General features: G+C 40.9%; 1 protein-coding gene across 6 annotated transcripts in view; it reads right to left on the bottom strand.

Annotated features, from left to right (window-relative positions):
* Nucleotides 1-26,165, bottom strand: part of PTPRB (protein tyrosine phosphatase receptor type B) — a 121,960-nt gene that overhangs the window by 35,985 nt on the left and 59,810 nt on the right. For 4 of the 6 annotated variants that reach the window (XM_016191292.2, XM_060194940.1, XM_060194939.1 and 1 more), the window contains 10 exons: nucleotides 22,476-22,739; nucleotides 16,905-17,168; nucleotides 16,097-16,360; nucleotides 15,044-15,307; nucleotides 14,021-14,290; nucleotides 10,779-11,042; nucleotides 8,821-9,084; nucleotides 7,445-7,726; nucleotides 3,184-3,462; nucleotides 2,494-2,643 (listed from right to left, as the gene is read on the bottom strand). In XM_016191292.2, the coding sequence (XP_016046778.1) occupies nucleotides 2,494-2,643; nucleotides 3,184-3,462; nucleotides 7,445-7,726; nucleotides 8,821-9,084; nucleotides 10,779-11,042; nucleotides 14,021-14,290; nucleotides 15,044-15,307; nucleotides 16,097-16,360; nucleotides 16,905-17,168; nucleotides 22,476-22,739 (2,565 nt within the window). The remainder of the gene's footprint in view (nucleotides 1-2,493; nucleotides 2,644-3,183; nucleotides 3,463-7,444; nucleotides 7,727-8,820; nucleotides 9,085-10,778; nucleotides 11,043-14,020; nucleotides 14,291-15,043; nucleotides 15,308-16,096; nucleotides 16,361-16,904; nucleotides 17,169-22,475; nucleotides 22,740-26,165) is intronic. The other 2 variants (XM_060194941.1, XM_060194942.1) reach the window with 1 other exon arrangement.

Genomic DNA, 26,165 nt, shown 5'->3' with positions numbered 1-26,165 from the left:
GAATTCTTCCCTTGTCCACTCAACCTGCTGTGTGTTTTGGCACTGCAAAATAGTTTTGATGTTGGCCGAAGGAAAACATAATTAGGAAGATAAATATTACAGGGATTGGATGCCACTGACAATGAACTTTGAGGCATGAGACTGTGGGGGTGTTGGCAGTGGTATGCTATTCTAGATATATATGTATACATATACATATAATTTGTGTATATATACATACGTGTATATGCATTTAAAAATTATGTTGGAGAGAAGCAGGAAGAGAGATGGAGAAAAGAGAGAAAGAGAATGAGACTCTTACAACTTGCTCCATCATTTGTGACACCTCACCCTGCAGGTGAGGCCCAGGGGCTTGAACCCAAGTCACATGGAAACTTGTGTACTTTACCAGTGTGCCTACACCAAGCTCAGCCTTAGTATTGTATTCTGGATTCCTACATAAAAAATTGTTTCAAAATGAGTAAGTCTTGGAAATATTGTCTTATTGGCAGTAGCAGGAAAAAAAAAGTCCTTTTAGGATGAGTATATGTGTAAAAAAATGACATTTCTTTGAAATGGATTGCCATATTATTGATAGATCACCAGGGAAGCATCTGCTTATCTCCATGGACATCAATAACTAAAAGTCACCTGACTAGAGAACACAGCTTATATTTATGTAGTACAATTTTGGTATTTCAGCCCACATAAATTTAACAACTTTCTAAAGCTCAACAATTTCTACACAACTATGAGGTATAAGGCAACCTGGAAGCCATCAGTGGCATTTGAGAATATTGAATTAATTATGCACAATGAACTTTAGAACAATTAAGTAAAATGTAAAGAGCACATAGACTGGGGGCTGGTATGGTCATAGAGTAACAGGGATCAGATCATTTCTCCTCACAAAACAACAAATAAATACAACAAGAGACCCAGAAAGAATTCATCAGCTAGAACTGAAACATCTGCAGCCTCAGACACCAAGTTTTAGTTGCTCCCATGATTCCATCCTGACGTCTCTGGGCAGACAACTTCACCAATATGTCCTGGAACTTCACCTCTCCAGAGCCCTACCCCACTAGGGAAATATAAAAACAGGCTAGGGTTATGTATCAACCTGCCAATGTCCATGTCTAACAGAGAAGCAATTACAAAAGCCAGAACTCCTATCTTCTGAACCTCAGAAACATTTTTGATCCCTACTCCTAGTGGTGGGAGAAGTGATAGGAGGAAAAGGATAAGAAGGACTCTGAACTTCAGCTCCATCAGCTTCACAGAGAGAGGAGGAAAAAGGGAAGGACAGTTGGATGTAGTAATAGGGTCGTGGGTGGCTTGGAGGGGAAAAGATTTGACCTGGAAGAAAAAGGGGGCAATTATGTACAAGTGTCGACAGACAGTTGTAGAGATGATAGTCAACCCACCTCTGCAACCTTAGGAGAACGACAGTGGCTTGCAATGGAGGGACTGGGGATTCATAGCGCTGGTGGTGGGAATGATGTGGAATTATACCCATGCTGACATTTAATTTTGTACATCAATAATAAATTACTAATAAAAAACCGTTAAGCCTCTAATAATTTTTTTTAAAAAAGCACATAGATTGGTAAATGCCCAGGGAGACCAAAATATTACTTAGCCTAGGAATTACACTTGTCAGGTTAAATAGTGTCCAGTGTATAGCCTCTTCCCCAAAGAAAAAGGTCCAAAGGGTCAAGGTTGCTTAAGAAACTCAGAGGCAACCCCTTAAACAATTTTGAAAATATAGACGTATAACATATATTAACACCATTCTAGAAGCAAAGATCTATTTTGGAAAAATAACACATGACCTCAGTGGCAAATACACATATGGGCATGTATGCTTTCATATGACACTCCTGTAAGTAGCCAGACAAAAGATGATCAAAGATGCTTAAAGATAAGACTGTGTGGTTGTATGGAGTGCTGTTATAACTATTAACCTAGTATTTGTCTGGGCAACAGGAATTAGGGAGATGTTCAATATTCTAGTGGGCTAGAGAATGCAACATTTGTTGAAAAATTAACTGAGGAGGGATGCATTTTCTGATTGTCTTTTAAACTTTTGCATGTATTCGTGAATTGCTGGGGCATTGGTGAGCTGAGCTACTGAGGTACTGGTTAGTTGAGGTATTGAGGAGGGAAGTGGAAAAGTCAGCTTTAGTTTACACTTAATGAAAGAGTAGTGAATAACACTGAATGATTATGATCCGCACCTACTTCCAACAGCATTTGGTACATACTAAAGACCCTCTAAGTGATGCTATTATTGTTGTGGTTGCTATTCATACTATCTAAACATTTAGCACCCAAACCCAGCAAATAATAGGGACTATTAGTGAAATAGCTTTTTAGCAGTTATCTGTTGCTTCTCCCTATAGCTAACAGATGGAACCCAGTGATATCAGATTTAAGTTTTCTACTCTGAAAAATGTGTCACAGAGCAAACACCCACAGTGAGGTTTGAGGAGTGAAGTCACCACCACTTACCATCAGCCTCTCTCACCACCACTGTGAAGTATTTCACAGCCCCATTGGTGTCACTGAACCAGCTGCAGTTGAAAGTGAAGTTGATAGAAGATTTGCTAATGAGCACATCCTTTTTGTTCACACGGATATGTGGAGGTGGAGGAGGGGGTCCTGGAAGAAGGGAAGGGAAGGAACAAAGAGAGCTCACAAGTCTGATTTTACATATAAACCATCAGTAAAATAAAGGTCTCCACTCAACTATATCACCAGCTCCCCCTTCTGCTCCCCCTCCCCCTCATGTGTGTGTGTTGTGTTTAAAGCCGAAGAAGAAAGCTTATAATCAAACTTCCTCCCCTCCTTAAGAGAAGCAGACAGAGAGGAAGTGATTTGCTACTGGCACATAAACCTAATGAAAGAGGGGTCTCCTCTGTAGGAGTTCCTAAAGTTGTAACATAAATTGCTTAAAAGCTCCATAACAGCTTTAATTATATCAGGCTAAGTCATGTACTTAAATACAAACCCATTCAGGTACTTGGAGATCATTTCACTTGTTTGCTGTCAGCATACTTTACACAGAGAAGTGTTTTTATTCCCTGGAGGGTTTTAGCTCCCCTTCAAGAACTTAGACCTACTCTTATGGGGGTGAACTGTCTGCCTATGGGGGTGGGCAGGATACAAGAGAGTACCTCTCCCGGACCCTGGGATGCTTACTGTCTATCATGGTGATGGTGCTATCTTCAACCACCTCACTGGTCATGCCAGCAGACTGCACCTTGATGGATACAAGGTATCTCTTGTGGGGCACTAGCATCATGATATTCAGCAGAGATCTTTCTTTCTCCAGCTTTCTGGAGAATTCAACCTCTTGTGTGTCCATTTTCTTGCATTCAATGCTATATCCATCAAAGTCAGAGTCAGGGGGGATCCAAGAGCAGGCAATGGCCGTGGAGTTCTGAGGCCTGCAGTGCAAGTTTTGTATCTTGTCTGGCTCTAAATGAGAAGGGGAAGAGAAACATTTTAGAACTCTGTGAGAAGCACCTTTTTTTTTTTAAATCCATTTCTTTTGGGTACAACTAGCTCTGGGAACTATATAAATAAGTCTCAAATTTTATCTGGAGTGTCTTTTTTTTTTTTTTTTTTTTTCCTCCTCCAGGGTTATTGTTGGGCTCGGTGCCTGCACCATGAATCCACCGCTCCTGTAGGCCATTTTTTCTCCCCTTTTGTTTCCCTTGTTGTAGCCTCGTTGTGGTCATTATTATTGCCATTGTTGATGTTGTTCGTTGTTGGATAGGACAGAGAGAAATGGAGAGAGGAGGGGAAGACAGAGGGGGGAGAGAAAGATAGACACCCGCAGACCCGCTTCACCGCCTGTGAAGCGACTCCCCTGCAGGTGGGGAGCCGGCGGCTCTAACTGGGATCCTTATGCCGGTCCTTGCGCTTTGCGCCACATGCGCTTAACCCACTGCACCCCCGCCCAACCCCTCTGGAGTGTCTTTTGAGGGGGAAAAATCATAGATATCCAAAGGGAACTTTCTGCTTGCCAGCCTCTACATTGAGAATCATTAAAAATTAAGCTCAGCAGAATCATGTTAAATGAGATAAGCCAAAAAGAGAAGGATGGAGGGATGAGTGGGGGTAGCGCAGCAAGTTAAGTGCACATGGCATGCAGCGCAAATACACTTAAGGATCCTGGTTGAAGCACAAGTGGTGAAGCAGTTCTGCAGGTGTCTATATTTCTCTCCCCTTCTCTGTTTTCCCCTCCTTTCCATCTCTCTGTCCTATCCAACAACAACGACATCAGTAACAACAATAATAATAACCATAACAACAATAAAACAAGGGCAACAAAAGGGAAAACAAATAGCCTCCAGGAGCAGTGGATTTGTGGTGCAGGCAAAGAGCCCCAGCAATAACCCTGGAGGAAAAAAAAAAAAAGGATGGATAGATAGCAGATGATCTCATGCTATGCTAACAACAATTTAAGAAACAAGGACAGGAAGGGAAACCACAAAGTAAAACCTGGACTGGATTTGGTGTATTGCACCAAAGCAAAGGACTCTGGAGAGGGAGGGCAGGGTGAGATTTTGTGAGGGTGGGTCGGGTGGATGGGGGTGACATTGGGGTCCTGATGTATTCTGGTGGAGGGGTGAGAGTGTCATGTAGACCTATCATGGGAAGATGTAAGATTAAACCCATGTGTCAGCAGTGGTACTGTAAGCCATTAACCATCCCTCCCATAAAACGATTTTTGAAAAAGGCAGAATGCTGCTCCTTTAGAAAATTACCAAAGGTCAACATGATTCGGAATGATCACCAATGAATGTTAGGCACCAAAATCAAGTCTGGAGTTAGGTAGAAGGTGGGGCAGAGTAGTGTGGAAGTTAGAACTGCAGCTGGGCCTATCTGAATTAAAATTTTATTTACTAGACATGCACTCTTGGGTAAGCTTTTCTTAAGATGTCTGTCTGTACTCTTTCTGCAATGTGAAAATATTTTGTTACCTGCTGTCAAATCTAGTCCTAATGAATTCACCTCTCCAAGTTCCATCAGCCGTTGTTCATAAAACACACCTGTAAGTGCCTCTTCACGCTAGCTAGTTTCTCTCTTCTTCAGTATGGCTCATTTAGGAAATGCCTCTCTTAAATGCTAGCATCTAGGACTGAATCTAATACTCCCCTGTGATTTGATGGGCCCAGCCTCTGCTGGAGTTTTATGAGCTCTGAAACTGAACACCTGTGATTGGATTGCACAGCTCACAATAAAACACTGAAAACCCACTGTGAGCTTGCAATAAACCAAAACTCGGTTTTAGTTTTCAACATGTTTTCCTTGACACAAATTTATTTCATGGAAAACTACTCTTCGGATCCAATATAGAACATACTTCATAACTATTAGACTATTAATGTTGAATAAACAAAATGCGGGCTGCTTAAATGACCCCTTTCAACTAACTTTATTTTTTAAATCAACAACTAATATATTTGTCTGAGCTTAGAAGCTACTTTAGATAATACTAAAAATAAACATTTGCATTGATGTTTCTATGCTGAAAGTCTTTGTTATTTATTTATTTATTTATTCCCTTTTGTTGCCCTTGTTTTATTGTTATTGTTATTTGATGTCGTCGTTGTTGGATAGGACAGAGAGAAATGGAGAGAGGAGGGGAAGACAGAGAGGGGGAGAGAAAGACAGACACCTGCAGACCTGCTTCACCGCCTGTGAAGCGACTCCCCTGCAGGTGGGGAGCCAGGGGCTCAAACCGGGATCCTCACGCGGGTCCTTGCACTTTGCGCCATGTGCGCTTAACCTGCTGAGCTACCACCCGACTCCTGAAAAATCTTTGTTTTTTTGTGGTTTGCTGTATCTATTTTAACATGGCTTTGGAGGAAAAAATAATTTATTCATTGTTGAAAATTGTTGAAGTATTTTATATTTAGGATAAACGGCAGTAGATTTGAGCAGCAATATGCTATCACTTCAAGTTGTGCCCCTTTTATCAACTGCCTACGTAGTACCCAGTGACTTTCATAAATAATACTTATTATTATTGCCATTGGGGTTATGGTTGGGGCTGTATGCCTGCATGAGTCCATAAGTCCTTTACTTTCAACTGACTTTTTTTTTTTTTTTTAAGATATGGGGTAAGAGATAGAGAAGGAGAGAGGCAGGGAGTAAAAGACAGAAGAAGAGACAGCTCAGCACTGCTCTACCACTCATGAAGCTTCTTTTATGCAGGTGCTTCCATATGGTGCCTAGGGTCCTTTTATAAGGTAAGTGGTGTGCTCTACAGGGTGAATCATCTCCTTGCTCTCTACAGTGACTTTCTAAAGTGGTCATCTGATGAGGCCGGACAGTGGTGCATCCGGTTAAGCTCACCAATTACCAAGCATAAGGACCTGGGTTCAAGTCCCTTCTCCCCACCTGTAATGGGGCCAGTTCACGAGTGGTGAAACAGGTCTGCAGGTGTCTATCTTATCTCTCTCTCTTCCTCTCTCTCTCTCTATCTTCCCATCCTCCTCTTTTAATTTCTCATCGTCTTATCTAGTAAAAATTAAGGAAAAAAAATAAAAAAGGAAAAAATGGCCACCGGTAGTGCTGGCATTGAGCCCCCAGCAATAACCCTGGTGGCAAAAACAAACAAACAAATAAATAACAAAACAACAAAATGCTTATTTAATTAGGATTTATCTGTTGAAAATTCCTCAGTGGTTCCAACTGATTCAGGGTGAAGCTTTAAATCCACAGCTCAGAAGACATGCTATGATGGGGTCTTCCTAAATCCTCATCCTGTAGGCCCTGCCAACTAGATTCCTTTGTTTGTCTCTCCTCCTTGCTTTACCATATTTTATTCTCTCTATCTGGAAATTTTCCCACCTCATTTCCTATCTGGTGACTTACATTCTTTCTGTGAGTTTCCATTGGATGTTTTTTTTAAAAGAAGCTTCCTGCCATGTTTCTTTTTAAATTTATTTATTTATTTATTTACTTATTATTGGATAGAGACAAAGAGAAATTTGGAGAGATAGAGAGGGAGAGAGACAGAGAGACACCTGCAGCCCTGTTCACCATTCACGAAGTTTTCTCCCTGCAGGTAGGGATGAGGGGCTTGAACTGGGTCCTTACACATTATAATGTTTGCAGTTAGCCATGTGCACCACCGCCTGGCCCCATACCATATGTTTCTAGAGTGCCAAATACTTTCCTTATTATACCCAGCATATGATTATCTTTTTAATGATAGGACCTCCCATTAAATAGCAAGCTCCATGGGGGCAGAGATTAATTCCTTATTGCCCATTACTGCTAATATTGAGTGAATAAACACATTCCACAGACTTCTGCTTTCATTCAAATCCCAGCAATTCCAAGTAACGGTGTAAATTTAAACCAAGCTCCATTTAAACAAGTTGCTGCAACACACCCTTCTGTTTTACTCCGTCTGAGAACCGAGTAGTAAAACATGTCTTACTTGTCCTCACAGATCCAAAAATCGGTTTGCTGTATGTTCTCCAGGAGTTACCACTGACTGTCTTGACACTGAATTGATAGGATCTCCCTGGACGAAGGCCATACACAATGCGTCCTTCTGATTTTCTGTTGCTATAGGGGTTGAAGACAGTGATTGGATCTCTCGGGTACCACTGTAGCTCAAAATCATCGTAGTCTGTCCAGTCTGGGGGTCCCTTCCAGGTGATGGCCAAGGATGTGTTTGCAACATCAGCAAACGACATCAGGCTGGGAGGACTCGGGGCTGTATGGAGAAGAAAGTGGAAAATCAGATAATCACATCCATGCCATAGTTTATACAAATTAGACAGCTGAGCAACATCACACATACTTAAAACACCTTATAGGAAGAGACAATAGAATAATAAAATAATTGGAGCTTACTACACTCAAGACACTATCCTCAAGTTCTGTATATGCCTTTAATTTTTTTAAATTTCCTTATTGGAAAATTAATGTTTTACATCCGATAGTAAATACAATAGTTTGTACATGCACAACATTTTTCAGTTTTTCATATAACAATAAAACCCCTGCCTTTAATTTTTTAATTAAGTTTTTATTTATTTATTTATTTATTTTCCTTTTTGTTGCCCTTGTTGTTTAACATTGTTGTGGTTATTAATGTCGTTGTTGTTGGATAGGACAGAGAGAAATGGAGAGAGGAGGGGAAGACAGAGAGGAGGAGAGAAAGACAGACACCTGCAGACCTGCTTCACCACTTGCAAAGCGACTCCCCTGCAGGTGGGGAGCCGGGGTCTCGAACTGGGATCCTTACGCAGGTCCTGGCGATTTGCGCCACGTGCGCTTAACCTGCTGCGCCACCGCCCGACTCCCCCCTGCCTTTAATTTTTATAACTAGAAATTTCTTACCAGGGGACTGTGGAATATGAATATATACTGAATGGGTTACAGATGTGTGATGGTATTGGTCCCATTAGATTTAGGGGGCTAAAGGGCTAGGATGCACAGACAATTATGATCAGGTGCAGTTGTGGCTAGCCTTCCTCTCTGATCCCAGGATGGTATATAGATCCCTCCCTTCCCAATAAACACATGTTGGAAGCACTTCTCATAGCAACACAACAATATGATATGAAAACTGAAGTTGAGACATGTGCAATGGATCTTTCTAGTTTCATATAGTTAAGTGGTAAAGCTAAGCTAAGGACCTACAGCTTTCTACCCAAAGTCTACATCCTCGATCCACATTACGTTAGTGTCTTTCCAAGTTCAAGGGCAACATCATAATGAATTTAATTTCTTTTCATTAAAATTCGATGAAAACAGGTCTTTGGAAGCTACTTTCCACCAATACTTGGCCACTGGGATTCTCACCTGTTCTGCTCTCCCCTATGACCTTGTTACTGAGATCCCCACTGTGAGTCACCACACACAGCGTGTACTTCCTTCCAGGAACCAGGTCATGAAAACGCCATTCTGTCATGTCCTTAAAGGTCTTGCTTTCCTTCATGGTGCCATTGGGATTATAGAGGATCAGCTCATAAGAGTCGAAGTCCCCAGAGACTGGGCTCCAGCTGAATAAGAGGCTATCTGTTGTGTTCTGGTTGGATCCTTTCAGATTACTCACAGAAGCTGGGACTTAAACAGGAAAAGGGGAAATCTTTATTGAAATCAACACAGCTAGAAACCAAGGCATTTTGGGCCTCAGGTGACATATGAACTATGTTGGACATGTGGGTGAGTGGTATGTATTGAACAGTTAGATTTTGCCTGAATTTCTGGCCACTGAGGTTTCCAGACATGATACAGAAGAAAACGAAGTGAAACAAAATAGGTGATGACTTACATATGGTTGCCACATACTCTTTGATAAAAATACAAATCCATAAATCCATAGAAAGGATTAGCTAGGGCTGGAAAGATAGCTCATTGGATGTGAGGAGTGCCTTGTCATGTTCATAGCTCAAATCTGAGCCCTGACACCAGAGGGAACTTTGGTGCTGTGCTGTGGATCCCCACGGCTTGTCACTGTTTCACTATCTGAATAAAAGAGGGGCCTGTGGATCTCCACATGAACAAGACCCCAGCTCTACACATAAAAAAAGAAATGACTAACGTTGATGAAGTCTGGCTCATATCTCTCATGGCCATGCTCTCAAAACTTCCCTCTTGGACTGGGGAGAGAGATAATGGTTATTCAGAAAGACTCTAATGCCTGAGGCACCAAAGATCCCAAGTTCAATCCTCAGCACCATCATAAGCCAGAGCTGAGCAGTGTTCAGGCAAAGATACTGCTAATACTAATACTAACACTAGAAAATTAAAAGCAAGGGGGAGAGGTTTCTCTTCTCTGGGCCCCCTAACTTCTTCTCCATCCTCCTCTAGGTGTCCAATTCTCTTACATAAATTTCTTTCCAAAATCTACATAGTAGAAGCACACTTAAGCAGTATTATTAGTCACTTGTACCACAGTGTAGTAATTTTGACAACCTCATTCTTCTCTGGAGAATGGAGACTGTTGTCCCTTGGAGATCCCTTTAAAGACTAAGGACTAGCTAAGGAGAGGTGCACAGAGGGGTAGAGGTCCCAGGGAATGGTAACATCTGAGCAGGCCTATATAGTGCTCTTCACACAGCTCCCTTCATCACCAGGTCACATTTGAAATGCCTTCTCTACCTAATGCAGTTTCTAGACCGAGCATGACATTTTCATCACAGCACACTATTTTTTCCCTTCATAGAATTTAAGGTGCTCCAAAAATCAGCTATTTTTAAGATAGGCCATCCTGGTCATCTCTCTGTAAGGTTCCACGAAGTGAGAGACTTCTGTGTTGTGTTTGTTATCAAATTCCAACAAAAAACCCACTGTCTGGCATGTTAGGGCACTCAGACACTACTGTCAAAAAGAGACAGAAAATGAAAGAATACAGGGAAAATAAGGCAATGGATTCAACTTAAGGAAAAAGATCAGATTCAATCTCTTTTTTGCCTCCACGTCTCTCTCTCTCTCTCTCTCATTCTCCTGGATCTTATGTTTATTTTTATCAAATGTTGTGCTTCCAGTCATTAATCCCATATCTGGAACTGCCTTCACTCTATCCATTTCTTGTGGAAAACCAAGAGCACAACTTGAATGGAGCCATGTAGAAACTGGCCAAAGAATTATTTTGATAAATAACCAAAGCTCTAATTAGGGTCAGAAACCTTGAAGGTCACAGATTTCATGTAAGTCACACATTGGATAGAATAGAAAACCAAAGATAAGCCAAGGAAATGCAGTGCATACTGTGACTATGCCCTTGTTATTCTGTCCAACTTGAGTTCAGTTCTTACCTGTTCTACTGAGAAGAGAAGCCTCATTAAATAGTTCCCCACTGTGAGTTACAATTGCTATCTTGTACATTCGGCCTTGTAGTAAGTTCTGGAAAGAGTAGCTCTGGACTTTTCTATCCACTTGAGCTCTGTCCTGGAGAGATCCATCTGGGTTGTATAGAAAGATATTGTACCAGCTGAGCTCCCCTTCTGAGGTGGTCCAACTGAAGGACAGATGTCTGGTGGAGTTCTCTGTGATCCTCAGATTGGTGACAGCTGCTGGCACTGGAAAAGTCAAAGGGTAACAGAGTTGATACTGGATCTCGGGTCATCTCTGATGCAGCCCAGGAGTGACAGCTGGGTGGATATACACAAAACAACTGATCCAAACAACAGTCCTAGCTTTTGATACTAAGGACTTTATGGAGATACCAAAACAAAGAAAGTTGACTTTGTTGATGCTAAAAGCAACAAATTTTAAAAACCAACCAACCAACAAACACAAACACAAGGGGTCAAGCAGTGGCATATATGGTAAAGGAATGCATTATCATGTGCAAAGATCTGGGTTCAAGCCCTGGGTCCCCAGATGCAGGAGGGACATCTCATGAGTGGTGAAGTAGTGTTTCAGGAATCTTTGTTTCTCCCCCTCTTTACCTCACCTTTTCCTTTCAATTTCTATCAAATAACAATAAGGAAAAAGAAAAGAAAAGAATGTTCACCGGGAATGGTGGATGTGTGGTACAGGCACTGAGCCTCAACCATAACCCTGGTAATAATAACAGGAATATATATATATATATACAAATAAACAAAACCCTGCAAGTAAATATCATCATCAAATACAAACAAAAAAAGTGATGGGGAAAATATCTCCAAAGAAACTTTTGGAACATAGAAAAACTGTTAATCTGACCTGGGTCTTAAAACTCTGGATTGACTTTTCCGATAGAGACAGGGAGGCAGAGGGAGAAAAAAAAAGTGAGAAAGAGAGCTTCTTTCAGTGGACTGGGGGTTGGGCTTGAACCTGGGTCATGAATATAGCAAAACAGCTTATTATCCAAGTGAGCATCTGTCACTGTCACTCTGACATCTCAAACCCAGTACAAAACTGAATACTATCTATCTATATATATACTCCTTTACCCTGTTTTACATTGACTTCAACCAGACTTCCCAGGTAGAGACTCTGAAATGTTCTTCTGTTTCTCCTTCTGTATTTCACTCAGCTACAAAGCACCAACTTACCTAAAATTAGAACTCTTTCTTGAATATACCTACTTTTTTTTTAACTTTTATTAAAATTTTTTTATTATCCTTATTTATTGGATAGAGATAGCCAGAAATTGAGAGGAACAGAGAGATAGAGAGGGAAAGAGAGAGAGAGAGAGAGAGAGAGAGAGAGAGAGACCTGCAACACTGCTTCACCACTTGCAAAGATTTCCCCCGCCAGTGGGGAATGGAGGCTTGAACCTGGGTCCTTGCATATTGTAACATGTATGCTCAACTATGTGTGCCACCACCCAGCCCCTACCTACTAATCTTATGTGAGACTTGCACTAGTTTCGCACTTGACTCCTGCCACTCCTATAACTTTGATCATCTCATGAATCCCTTACTTCCTCCCCCACCCCACCCCCCAACCCACAGTCTCACTTACTCTGCTCCAATTAGCCTGGCCTCTGCTGTTCTTCTAACAGGTCAGACACACTCCTACCTCAAAGACTTTGTCTTGCTGTTTGCTCTGCTTGGGGATACTCTTCCCTTTCCTTTATTCCGAAGGATATACTCCCAAGACTGCCAGTTGATGGCTGGTACCAAAAAGAGTATTAATATTATTATTTCATATGAAAGCTTCATGTATATGAGAGAGAATCCAGAGTGGCAGTCTGCTACATGTAGTGCCGGTGACTGGATCAGAAACCTCAGGCATTTTAGTCCTACGCTTTACCAGATGAGCTATAGTGTCTTACTTGCTAATTTATCCCTTTTAAGGATAAAACATTTTTCTAGATTTTTAACTGCTTATGTGATATAAAATAATCTCCCAGAGAAGGCAGGCCAAGTCCCCTCTAGTCCTCTCGTCTGGCCCTAGTACTTTCTGCAGTCTCATTTCTCCATCGTGCACCATACACCATACACCAGCCACCCACCACTCCTCCTCATTCCTTCTTGCAGCTCCCTGTCTTGGCACAGGAGAATCTCTCTGTATAGTGTGTCCGCCACCTTTTTTTCTTTTTTTTTTTCAAAGTGGAGAGGATTGCTTCATCTTTCATGACAGTCTGAAAATGTTTCCTTTATGAAGAACACCCAGCGTTACCTGACCTGCAGGCTCCCCTGCGGTTGAATATTCCTTTTTGATACATAGTCCTTATCACTATGTATTGTCACGATTTGTCCATGTCTCTGTCTCTCTCAAAAATGTCCCTGTAGGGGCCGGGTGGTGACACATCTGGTTGATTGTACGTTACAATGCACAAGGATCTGGGTTCAAGCCTACAGTCCCCGCCTGCTGGGGGGAAGCTCTGCGAGTGGTGAAGCAGTGCTGCAGGTCTCTCTCTTTCTCTGTCTCCCCCTGCCCTATTTCTGGCTGCTTCTATCTAATAAATATAATTGAAATACATTTAAAAATGTTCCTGTCTAATAGCAGAGCCTTTGAATGTATTACTATATATAGGGAGAAAAATAAAAGACTTTGTAGAAGTGATTAAGTTAAGGATCTCAAGATGGAGAGTTTATCCTGGATTACCTAGTGATGTTGTGACCACAAGAGTCCTTAAAAAGATGAAAGAAGAAGGCAGAAGAGCAGAGGCTGAAGTGTTGCCATCTCAGGATGGAGACTACGAACCAAGGAACCAGTGGTCCTATATAAACTGAAAAAGGTAAAGAATGGATTGTCTTTGTAAATCTCCAGAAAAAGCACAGCCTCTCTGGTACATGACACTTCTATGTTTTCATATCCTGACCTCCAGAATTGGGAGGCCACAAATGGTTTGTTTTAAGCTGCTCCATGTGCGATAATTTATCACAACAACAGGAAACAAATAGCATCTGTATAGTTGAAAATTTTTAATTGGAGTGAAGTGGTGTGAAGCTTGTGAGATTAGGCTGGTGGACATGGAAGTGGCAAATCACAGAAGATTCATGTAGTGTCAAGACATTATCATCTACCAACGTTGCTTCTTCTTTCCACTGACCCTACAGTTCATAAGGAACAGCAGACAAGGGAATGTTGGTAGAAAGCAATAAACTGAGCGAATTACCTGTTCGGCCTTCTGTTTGAGCTTCCTTGCTAAAGAGGCCTCCACTGACAGTTAGGATCTGTATTTTGTATTTCTTTCCTGGGGTTAGGTCTTCGAATTTGTGTTGTCTGGTCATAGCTGTCTCCGACGTGTTACTCAGCAGGACACCATTTTCATTTAGAAGCAAGATATCATATCTTTCTGCCACACCAATTGCTTTCTGCCAACTTACTATTAAGGAATGACTGGCATATGCATTGTCTGCAATTAAGCCCTGAACAGATGCTGGGACTGCAAAGAAGAAAAGAAGCAAGGGAATCCAGATCCCATCACTGAGAGTAAACCAAACAGAGGAAAAGCTCTCCCAAATCAACTGCAGGTAGAAGACAATTCCTCTGCTTTATTCTTCTACATTTCTCATCTTGGGATGTAGTGAAAGGGCAGGGCTGGTGAGTTAGTTAAATCTGAGAGGGGGCCTACTTTGCCATACATGTGACTCTGGTTTAAGCCCGGCCCCCACAGCACTGAGGAAAGTTTTGGTGCTGTGTTGCTTTTTCTTCTTTCTGTCTCTATCTCTCTCTCTGTGAAAAAGTCCAGAGAAGTGAAGCTCCAGTGATGAAAAAAAAAAATTAAGTGGAAAAAAAAACATCTTGGTCTTATCCTCAACTATTGGTGTAGTTATTTTGAAGCCAAAGGTACTATCATTATGCCACAAGGTCCTTCTGTAGCAGTTTTGACTTCTTTCCCCACACCACCCCCTGCATTTAGATAGGATCTGACATCAGAGAGGTAGAAAAATTTGTCAAAGTGCTAATAATAAATACACAGAGTGATATCTATGTAAATGGAAGAATGTGGAACAAATTTCTATTTCAGCAAATGCAGGCTAGATGACTGAATTATGCCACTTGCTCAGATTTTCCTAATCACCTAGACTTGGGCATTTTGAATTTGTTAAGAGATGAGCCTATGATGGAGAAGCAGGTCATGTTCTCTAGTCTGGTCCTTCTGCGGTGGGGAGGGGGGAGGGCAGGGAGTGCTCACCTGTTCGCCCCATGGCATCAATCTGATTCTTCAGAGATCCACTGACAGAGGCAATCACAATCTGGTACTGTTCGCCTGCCTCCAGTCTATGGAACGTGTGCTCAGTGATGTGGTTGGGGACAGTCTGGGACTCCACCTTTTGATTCTGTCTGAACACTGACACAGTGTAGGAATCAACGTCTCCCCCTCCAGGAGTCCAGTTCACCCTCAGGCTGTCTGTTGACCCACTGGGAGAAATGTGAATATTTTTGACAGTGCTAGGAACTAGAAGAGAAAATAAATCAAAAAGCCACCACTTAGAGAATGAATTGTGGGAATTTTCAACCCGAGTTTTTATGCTTCTTATGCTTTGGCATCTATTGAGAGATCATATATGAAAGAAAATTGGCATCAGTTCACCACTTTTTTTCTGACTTTTCTGTCTGAAGTGAAGTTGCTAGGGAAGTGTAAAGAAATAGCAAGAGCACAGAGTAGAAATAAAGAGTGCAGTACTACTGCAAGGGTTTAGCTAGACAGGGTTGGTCTAAGTCTTGGCCATCTCATCTACTAGCTGTGGGACTAGATGTAAATTACTTAATCTCTGTTAAAGTTAGGCTAAGTGTCCATTTCTTCATCAAAAAATGGCAACAACAATAATAACAAGTGTACGGAGCTGTGACAATTGAACAAAATGTGCATATAGTGTGCTTTGCTGTGGATCTGGTTCATGGCAGGCTAACTGGAAATGAGTGTTTACAATTACAGCAACATCCTACTATAGTGCCAAAGAAGTGAGACAACTGACAGCTATTTATACTTTAATCTCTGTCTCACAAACACCATCTATTCTCATCAATTCAGCATAATTTCTCTGAAAGCTCTTTTCTCCCCCCCCCCGCCATTTACATTACGTTTACTTTCGCTAATCCAGGAACATCATGTTTACTTTCAATAGGACCTCCTCCCTCCTTAGCATTCCCCGTTTATCTCTCAAATTCTTGATCAAAACTGCTGGTTACTGTACCAAGTACACTGCTACATCTACCCAGGTTCAAGAACCATATTCCAAGTTACCCGTGAAGCCCTCAATGAAGGCTGATTGCTGGACATCGCCACTGATCGTCAAGACAAGAATTTTGTACTGTCGTCCGGGTGTCAGGGAGGTGAATCGGTACTCTGTCGCTGTATTTACGAGATGGAAAGGAGGAAACACTTTCATGTCATTGAAGAGCAGTTGGATCTCATACTGGTCAACATCCCCTTCAGCTTGTGACCATGTCACCTGAAGCTCTTCAGTGCTCCTGTTTCTCAATGTTAAATCCTTAACAGACTCTGGAACTGGAGTGGGGGTAGGGGGAGACATGAGAAGACACTTCAGGAAAGTGACAGATCAGAGTTTACCTACACAATAATTTATGAATCACATTCAGGGAACTGGCAAACAGCTCCCTTCCCCAAATAAACCACTTGAACTACTTCATGCATAATTAAACAAGGAAAATTGGAAGCAACTATTAAAACTGTATTTTTTTTCTGACATAAATCTTATATGCTAAATGTAGGTAGAATATAAAATGAGTTATGATCTCAATAATGACATAGCACAAGAAGTCTAGAAATTGAAGTGCCACAATGCAAGAGACAGGAGAGAAAAATGGGACATCTGACCTTCTCATTCCCACTATGTTTGCTTTTATTTATCAATAAATATTCTGCGATTACAGGCCGTAGCTTAGTTGAATGATGTGAGCTCCAAGGAAGACTTACTTGGAATAGGACTTACTGACCAGTAAGTAGAAAAAATTCAAGATTCAGAGAAATTATTTACTCAGTGACTTTCAAGGCCTAGCCAATCATCAGCTTTTGTGATCATCCCACTTACATGTTCTTCCATTCCCTTGTTCACTGGTTTCATATTGTCCACTTTTTGTACTGACAGTGACACTGTACAATCGTCCAGGGACAAGGTTTACAAAGACACACTCGTTTTCCGACTTGGGAATGCTTTTGGTTTGAATGAAGTTGTTTTTGTTTCTAATGGTGACTTCATAGTGATCAAAGTCCCCAGAGGCATGAGCCCAAGATACTCTTAAGTAGTCACTCCTGGCTGAGCTGCTGATGCTCATTCCTCGGACCTTGTCAGGCACTGAAAAAGAAAACCGAGAACAGTGAAGGATTTAGAGATTTCTGAGTGAGCAATCCATCACAGATGATAATCTGGGATGACAAAGAAACATGAGAAGATTTTATTGTGAGTATTGAAAAGAAAAACCTTTTAAACTTTTTTTGGATTTTTGTTGTTGTTGTTGTTTGTTTGTTTTGCTGGAAATCAAGCCCAGGGTGTGACATATGCCAGTCATGTGCTCACTCGCCTCATTAGCCCCAAAGTGGGTGAGAGAAATCTCAGACCTTTTGATTTAAAATCAAAAGGGGGAAGATTGCTACACTAAATGGAGTGATTAAATGGACCTTTTAGCAGGAGCTGATGAATTAATTCTCATCCTGTTGTTTGTCTACACATAATGTCATGTATAAGATAGAACATTAATGATTAATGTTAATAGGAATGGTGGTGGTGATAATTAATAACTCCAGCATATCTTGTTGACTGAAGAAGTGGTAGAAAGTTACCAAGAAGAGTCTATACAATATAAAGAAAAATGGAAGAAGAGGAATCCCATATGGCTATTTGACACATAAATAGATATCCAACATCACTGGTACAGAGTGCACACTTTAACTTGTGTAAGGACCCAGTCTCAAGCCCCAGGTCACCACATGGGAGCACAACAGAGGTGAAGCTTCACAAGTGATGAAATGAGGCTGTGGTGTCTCTCCTTTTCTCTTTCTCTCTCTGTGTCTCTCATACAGAGAAAGAAAAAAAACATGACTGCAGGTAGTAGTGGAGTGATGCAGGCACTGAACCACAGCCATAACCCTGGTGACAACAAATAAGTAAGTAAATAAGTAATATAAGTCAAGTTCATGGCAGAATGTTATTTTACTGTCATTTGATTTCAGAATTCAGAAATCTGTAAAACCAGGCAAGAAAAAAGAATATCCATCCAGAGGTTAGTAGATGAGTGAGTTGGTTCTATACACAACATACACTTTTTTAAAAAAAATATTTTCCTCTTAAACACACTTCTTTTTTTTAATATTTATTTTATTTATTTATTCATTCCCTTTTGTTGCCCTTGTTGTTTTATTGTTGTAGTTATTATTGTTGTTGTCGTTGTTGGATAGGACAGAGAGAAATGGAGAGACGAGGGGAAGACAAAGAGGAGGAGAGAAAGATAGACACCTGCAGACCTGCTTCACCGCCTGTGAAGCGACTCCCCTGCAGGTGGGGAGCCGGGGTTCGAACCGGGATCCTTATGCCGGTCCTTGTGCTTTGCGCCACCTGCGCTTAGCCCGCTGCACTACAGCCCGACTCCCACAACATACACTTAAAAAAAATTATTTATTCTCTTTTGTTGCCCATGTTGTTTTATTGTTGTAGTTGTTATTATTGTCATTTATGTCGTCATAAATGGATAGGACAGAGAGAAATTGAGAGAGGAGGGGAAGACAGAGAGGGGACAGAAAGATAGACACCTGCAGGCTTGCTTCACCACTTATAAACTGACTCCCCTGCAGGTGGGGAGCCGGGGGCTTGAACCAGGATCCTTACGCCGGTCCTTGTGCCACCTACGCTTAACCACCCAACTCCCTGCAGCAGACACTGTTAACTCACACATGGATGTCTTGCCTTTAATTTCAAATTGTAAACTATGGATGAATCTTATCAATCTAATATCACTGAAAATCCCAAGTTCCAAAAGATGATATATTCCATAAAAATCACTTTTTTATAATGTTAAAAGAGCTAAGAAAAAAAACCCTTAAAAACTTTAGTTATAAGATTTTGTAAGTTACAAAACCATGCCTGATAGAAAGCAAGGAAGGAGATGAAAATGAGAGTCAAGGAGTCAAGGCGACTGCTACCTTGGGAAGAATTAGTGGGGTGGCAACTATGTGAGGTGATGTTGATTATGTTTAATTGTGGGTGATGATTTCTCAGGCATGTATTAAATTACTACATTTAGTCAAGAAATGACTCAATTAATTTAAATGCCCACAAAATAAATAAAGGTGATAACTGATGCATGACTTCCTTAGCCAAGAATTATTATGTGTACCTGTTTCACCCCCAAATAACTATATAAACAAATACTTCTATTTACCCGTGGGATTTTAAAATCTTTCATTATTTGTTTGTTATTTTATAGATAGAGAGAAATTGAGGAGGAAGGGCAAGGTCAAGAGGAAAGAGACAGAGACACACCTGCAGCAGTGCTTTCCTGCTTATGAAGCTTCCCCCTGCAGGTGGGGACCAGCCAGAGACTTGAACTCAGGTCCTTGAGCAATGTAATGTGTGCGCTTAACCAGGTGTGCCACCGCCTGCCCCTGTAGGGTTTTTTTTTAAGATAATTAAATAAATATTAATTTGATAGAGACAGAAATAGAGAGGGAAAGGGGAGATAGAGAGGCAAAGAGACACGTGAAGCCCTGCTTGTGAAGCTTTCCTCTATAGGTGGGGGCTGGGGGCATGAACTTGGGTCGCTACACATAATAATATGTGTGCCCTACTGAGGGTACCACTGCTCAGCCCTAGTACCTGTTTTTTATTATTATTATTTTTTAAAATATTCATTAGTTGACTGGATAAAGCCTGTGTCCAAGCCTTCTTTTCCACCTATCCCCAGAGTATAAACTGACCAGGAATCACATATATTTTGGTATCTAAGCTGTGATTTTCATGACGTCTCTCACATTTACAAGTTGTACTGCTATCATTTGTTGGCTTATGTGTACTGGCTAGCTTTGTAATGGAAAATATCTTACCAAGTATATGAAACAAAGACAGGAAAGTTCTCCTCAATATACTTAACTGGATCATTTACATTATTGATATGATTCAGTCATCACAGAGTTAATGGGGGGAAGAAAAACAACCTCTGAAGTGAGGTAGGCATAGGCTAACAGATGTCAATGACCCAGGCAACATCCTGAAGGCAAAGCAACTATTAATAGAATGAGAAACCAGATTGACTATCATGTTAGTCAAAATGGGGCTCTCCAGGTGGAACTGGAAGTAATTTGTGAGACTTGCCTTCCTGCACGGCAGGATGATGTGATTTGTAATTAGAAACATTGATATTTTCACCCAGAATACAGAACAAGAACATCAGAAAAAGAAGAGGGCATCCAGGCAATCACCCCAAATCAACAAAACAATAGTTCAGACATGATTCCCAGTTAAACTGATTTGAGAAGGGTGTGATAGTTTGCTTGATTAGCTATATGCAAGACACGTGGACACATGGAGATGGCAAGAGGGTGTTCTCACTAAGGGGTCACTTTCCTTGCATGCAAAGACAGTCTTAGCAAAAGGACTCAAATTAGGAAACCCACATGGATAGGAAACACATGAATCAACACTGTGGGGAAGCAAGACATTAGTAGTTGGATATGAAGTCCTTTAATTTCTGGTGATTATTAGGTTCCAAGTTCATTAGCAATGAAAGGCTGACATAATGCAGCTATGTAAATGGAAATCTGCTTTAGATATCAGCTGCTATTATCAGCATAATTAGACTTTAAATTATTTGAATTTAGAGACTATTTCTTTACATGCCCTAGTAGTGCTTGTAAAGGAAATGGTGTTCAGAGCTAGACTGAGCTCCACTATGCGTTAACTATGTGACTTTGGAAAAGGTACAGTCTCCATCTGGGACTTTAACTTCAAATGAAGATCTATGATAAGATCACTCAGGACCCTCTCAATAGTAACATGCTGTGGCAATGGAATTTGGAGGTTCTTAACCATTTTTGAAGCTATAGAAACTGAAAATCTGCTAAGGCTCAGATTCTCCAAAGACAAGCAACATACAAACAACAGCTTCTCAGACAGTTGTGGAATTTATTATATTCCTAAAGTCTACTCATGGACCACTAGGTAAAAATTTTTTACTCCAGGGTTATTATTGAGGCTTAGTATCTGCATAATGAATCCACTGTTCCTGGAGGCTTTTTTTTTTTTTTTTTTTTTTTTTGCCTCCAGGGTTATTGCTATGGCTCGGTGCCTGCACTGTGAATCCACTGGCCATTTTCCCACTTTGTTGCTCCTGTTGCTGTTGTTATTGTTGTTATTGCTGTTGTTTTTATTGATAGGACAGAGAAATCGAGAGAGAAGGGGAAGACAGAGAGGGGAAGAGAAAGATAGACATCTGCAGACCTGCTTCACCGCCTGTGAAGCGACCCCCTTGCAGGTGGGGAGCTGGGGGCTCAAACTGGGATCCTTATGCCAGTTCATGTGATTAGCCAGCTGTACTACCGCCTGGCCCCCAAAGTCATTTTTCATATTTATTTTTGTTAGGAGGTGAGAAACAGAGAGGACGAGAAAGAAAAAGAGAAATGCAGAGAGGAAGAGAGGTTTCTGCAGCACTGCTCTGCCATTCAGTAAGCTTTCTCTCTGCAAGTGGGGACCGGGGGCTTAAACCCAGGTTCTTATGCACGGTAATAAGCGAAACCATGCACAAATTCTACTGGGCACACAACCACCCTGCTCAAAACTGTTATTATTATTTTTTAATGAAAAAAATCAACTCAGTTGAACAAGAAAGATTTGACAAAATCTTGGTGTCAGTCTTAAGCAGAAACCTCAGCTTTAAACTCCACAAAGCATAAGTACATTTGGGAAATGGTAGCTATCTAACAGTCAACGTTAGTTCTTTCAGTACATTGAAAACCTGGCATTCATGTTTTTGTTAAGATTTTGTTCACCAATCCAGCTCCAGAACTACAAAGTTTCACATTTTTACCTTTTTTGAAAAAGAATGAACAGCAGTCTTAACTAACAGGTATTTAGGAAAGAATTTAGAACAGGGAAGTTTGTAGGGTCTTGGTTTAAATACATGATCTAATATAGTTGGACAAGGTATCAAACCTCATTGGACTTCGATTTTTTGCCTATAAAATGGGAGTAATAATAACAAAAGCCTTAATAAAGCCAGAATCTAGAAATAAATCTCCCCCCAAAAGGATTACTTGCTATTATACTTGAACATAACATGAAGTGGTTATCTACTCACATTAGGAGTTTTTTGGGTCAAACTATGAAGATGCCAGAATGATTCTGGGTTCTTATAACTTTTAAATGTACCATTACAGAATCATTACAGATCCATGATGCTCTGAGCCACAAACCATCTGGTCCTGGCTGGTGAGAGAGCATAACGGTTATGTAGTAGACTTTTGTGCCTGAAGCTCTTGAGTTCCCAGGTTCAATCTCCAGCACTACCAAAGGCTACAGATGAGTAGTACTTGTTGTGTCTTTCTCTTTTTATGCATCTCCTTCATTAAATAAAACATTAAAAAAAAAAAAACCTTCACTTCCCTAAAACCTTACCTGTTCGTTCTTGGCCAAAGGAATGATTTTCGTACTTGCCACTCCTTGTTGTTACGGTCACATTGTAGAGGCGGCCAGGGGTGAGGGAGCTGAAGGAACACTCGCTGACAGACTTGGCAATGACGAGGGACTGGACCACCCTGCTGTCATGAGAGAGCGTCACCAAATAGTTATCCACATCTCCAGGAGCCGGCAACCAAGAAATGCTGAGGTAGTCATTACGGCCAGAATTGTTCACTGTTACTCCACTCACGCTGGAGGGGACTGCAATTTAAAAAGAAGAATTGTGGTCTACATACATGATGGGATTCTAGTTGGTTGCTTAAAAGAACATGAGGTCTTCTCTGTTGCAACAACATGGATAGAACCGAAGGGGATCATGCTAAGTGAGACAAGCCAGGAGGACAAATACAGGATGACCTCACTCTTAGGTAGAACTTAAAATCAGGAGCCATGGTGGTGGCACACCTGGTAAAGTGCACATATCACCATGCTCAAGGTCCCAGGTTCGAATCCCCACTCCCCACCTTCAGAGGGATGCTTCACAGGCAGGGAAGCAGTGAAGCAGGTCTGCAGGGTCTCCTTTTTTTCCTCTCTATCTCCCTGTCTTCTCTCATTTTTTTTTTCTCGGTCTACCTAATGAAAATTGAAAGAAAAAAGAAAGAAAGAAAGAAAAAAAAGGCCACCAGAACCAAGCCCCAACAATAACCTTGGTGGAAAAAAGAACAAAAGAAAGAAAGGAAGGAAGGAAAAGTACAGTGTGACATATCAAAAACTTTTGTCTATTTCAGCAAAAGGAGGAAGGCAGGAAGGAACCAAGAGTGCCTTAGTGTGGAGTGAGATGGCAATTTGGTGGTGGATGAGGTGTGTTGACACCATCTTAGGGACATGTGAAACTATTATATATAGTAACAACAGTCTTATAAATAAACAGTTTCTCAATAAAGTGATCATTAAAAAAATAAAGGAGACGGAGAAAGAGGAGGAGAAAACTTTAAAAGTATCAAACAGTAGGGCAGCAGTGCATTTGATAGAGCACACACATTACCCTGTGAGAGGACATGCAGTGGGGGAAGCTTCATGAGCAGTGGAATTGTCTTGTAGAAGTATTTCTCTCCACCTCCCATTATTTCTCTCCGTCTCTGTCAAATTAAGGGAAAAAAGTGGGGGGGGGGAGAAGAAATGGCCACCCAGAGTGATAGGTTTGTCATGCAAGCAATAAACCCCATATATTAAGATATTAGTGAAATATCTTAAATTGTGACTTTTAAAAATTAATTAATTAATTTTTTTTTTTTTTTACCAGAGCACTCCTCAGTTCTGGCTTATGATGGTATGGTGCATTGAACTTGGAACTTCTGAGCCTCAGGCATTGAAGTCTATTTGCATGACCATTATGCTGTCTCCCCTGCCCAAATTGTGACATTTTTATGTGACTACCTGGGAAGGCTCCTTTTGTAGGAAAAGGAATGTTCTAACAATCAAAATGAATCAACTGGAACCAAACTCGTCAATACAGCAAGAATGTTAGTGGAGAGAGCTAAGATTACAATAACTTTTTCTAAAGGTCTTTTAGATAGTTTTGATTTTCTTGTGAAGAAGTAAATTATTTCTGGGGAAGTATAAACAAAGCATTTCCTGCCCTCTAGTGGCAAGACATAAACCTCAAAGCCTGTCCTGAAAGTAACAAGTTTGGAAAGGGGCATGATAGCTGGCAGAATGACATTTTGTGATGATAAGGACCTTTAGATGGAAACCATAATCACCTGTTTATTTCAGCTGGGGTTTAGTACCGCAAACATTTTATTGAGAACCTACTATTTTCTCAGTATACAAAAACAGAAAAGATGTGGATGCCTTCAAGTTGCTCCCTGGCTAAAAGTATGGTCTGCAAGTTAATACTGAGGCTTTGAGCGATGCAGTAAATATGAGTGCACAGCAAATAGTACTTCCAGTAGTGAACATCAGAATCACATGCTAAACCATATATGAACTTCACTGCTGTTTTCATCACTAGCTGATTAACTTCGGTTAAATATTTTTACAGAACTGCCAATACAAGTGTATCCCATATAATGGACAAGGCTTAATTCGATGGCCTCTAAGGAGCCATCTAATCTAATAGGTTCTGACAAGGCCCCAAATTTTTATATTTTCAAAACATATTTTGTGCCTCTTTCATATCATAGAGTATGGGTTAAATACTGATGATTTGGATGATTAAACTAAAGATACAAAAATAAAACAAAAGTATAAAGTAATTCCAAATTCCAAGTGATGTCTGACACCTAATTATATTACTATAGCAAAATAGGTTACATAGCCCTTATGGCAAAATCTGACTAGTTTGTTCACCAAACAAAGAAGAGAGGGTGCTAGAGCTCATATACACACACATACATGATTCCAGTACTTCAGGGCGCTTTTTTATTCATATAGAGACACAGGGAGAGAAAGGGAAATAAACAATAGTACTGGGTGGGGGTACATAGCCTAATAGTTATGCAGATAGACTCTCATGCCTGAGGTTCCAAGGCCCCAGGTTTAATCCCCTGCAATACCACCATAAACCAGAGCTGATCAGTGCTCTGGTTAAAAAAAAAAAAGAATAAGAAAAGAGAGAAACAAAGAAAGAATAGCACCAGAGCTTACCTCAGTGTGTGACACTCTGATATGGTGCCAGGGTTGGATCAGAGATCACATATACATACATGACAATGCATATACCCACTCCAATGAGCGACCCCCTTGGCATCTCCTCTTGGACATCTAGTTAGACTGTATTTCCCTGCTCCTCAGCAATTAAGTGTAGTCAGATAGCTGTATTTCCACTGGTGGAATGTGGGTGGAATTGATGTATCCACTTTCAGATCTGGTAATCTTTCCCCTCCCGCCAGCTCTACTTTCTGGAGAATTGAGGAGAGCTCTGACAATCCAGAGGGAGAAAGAGGCACAGATAGATGGTAGAAGACTGAATCCTTGAATAGATGTTTGGAGAACTAACCAAAAGCATTGTCCAATCATGAATACCCACATATATCAAAATGATTCGATCAATACAATTGTGACCCACTGGGAAATGGATGCAAAGTCCTTAACATTTCTCAATTTTCTTGTTATTTATGTTTTCAAATTCTGATATTTAGAGTTGGGGTGAATTAGTGGAATAGGTTAGAAAATGGAGGCTTAGAGAAATAGTTTAATGGCAGAATTTGAACCAGAATCTAGGCCCAAGCTAAATTCTCAAGCTAAAGTTTTTTTTAATGCTTATTTATTTGATAGGAAAAAGAGAAATTCAAAGAGGAGACGAGAGGGAGATGGGGAGGGAGGGAGAAAGGGTGAGAAGGAGGGAGAGAGAGAGAGAGAGAGAGAGAGAGAGAGAGAGAGAGAGAGAGAAAGAAAGAAGAGAGAGAGAGATACCTGCAGCACTGCTTCTTCCCTATAGGTAGAGATTGGGGGCTTGAACCTTGGTCCTTGGGCATGGTAATGGTGTGTACTCCAGCGGGTACGCCACAGCCCAGCCCATAAGTTAAAGTTTTCTTTTACCTTCTTCCAATTATGCAACAAAATTGGCTGGTGCTAAGGATCGAGGGGGGGGGAAGGGGGATATTGAGAGAAAAGAGAGAAAAGAGAAAATATGAGGGAAAAGGATTCAGGGAGCAGTTGCAGCTGTCACAGAATGATAGCAAT

The sequence above is a fragment of the Erinaceus europaeus genome, chromosome 7, assembly GCF_950295315.1.
Source record: "Erinaceus europaeus chromosome 7, mEriEur2.1, whole genome shotgun sequence".
Lineage (NCBI taxonomy): Eukaryota > Metazoa > Chordata > Mammalia > Eulipotyphla > Erinaceidae > Erinaceus > Erinaceus europaeus.
This window is presented reverse-complemented; position numbering and strand designations above follow the sequence as displayed.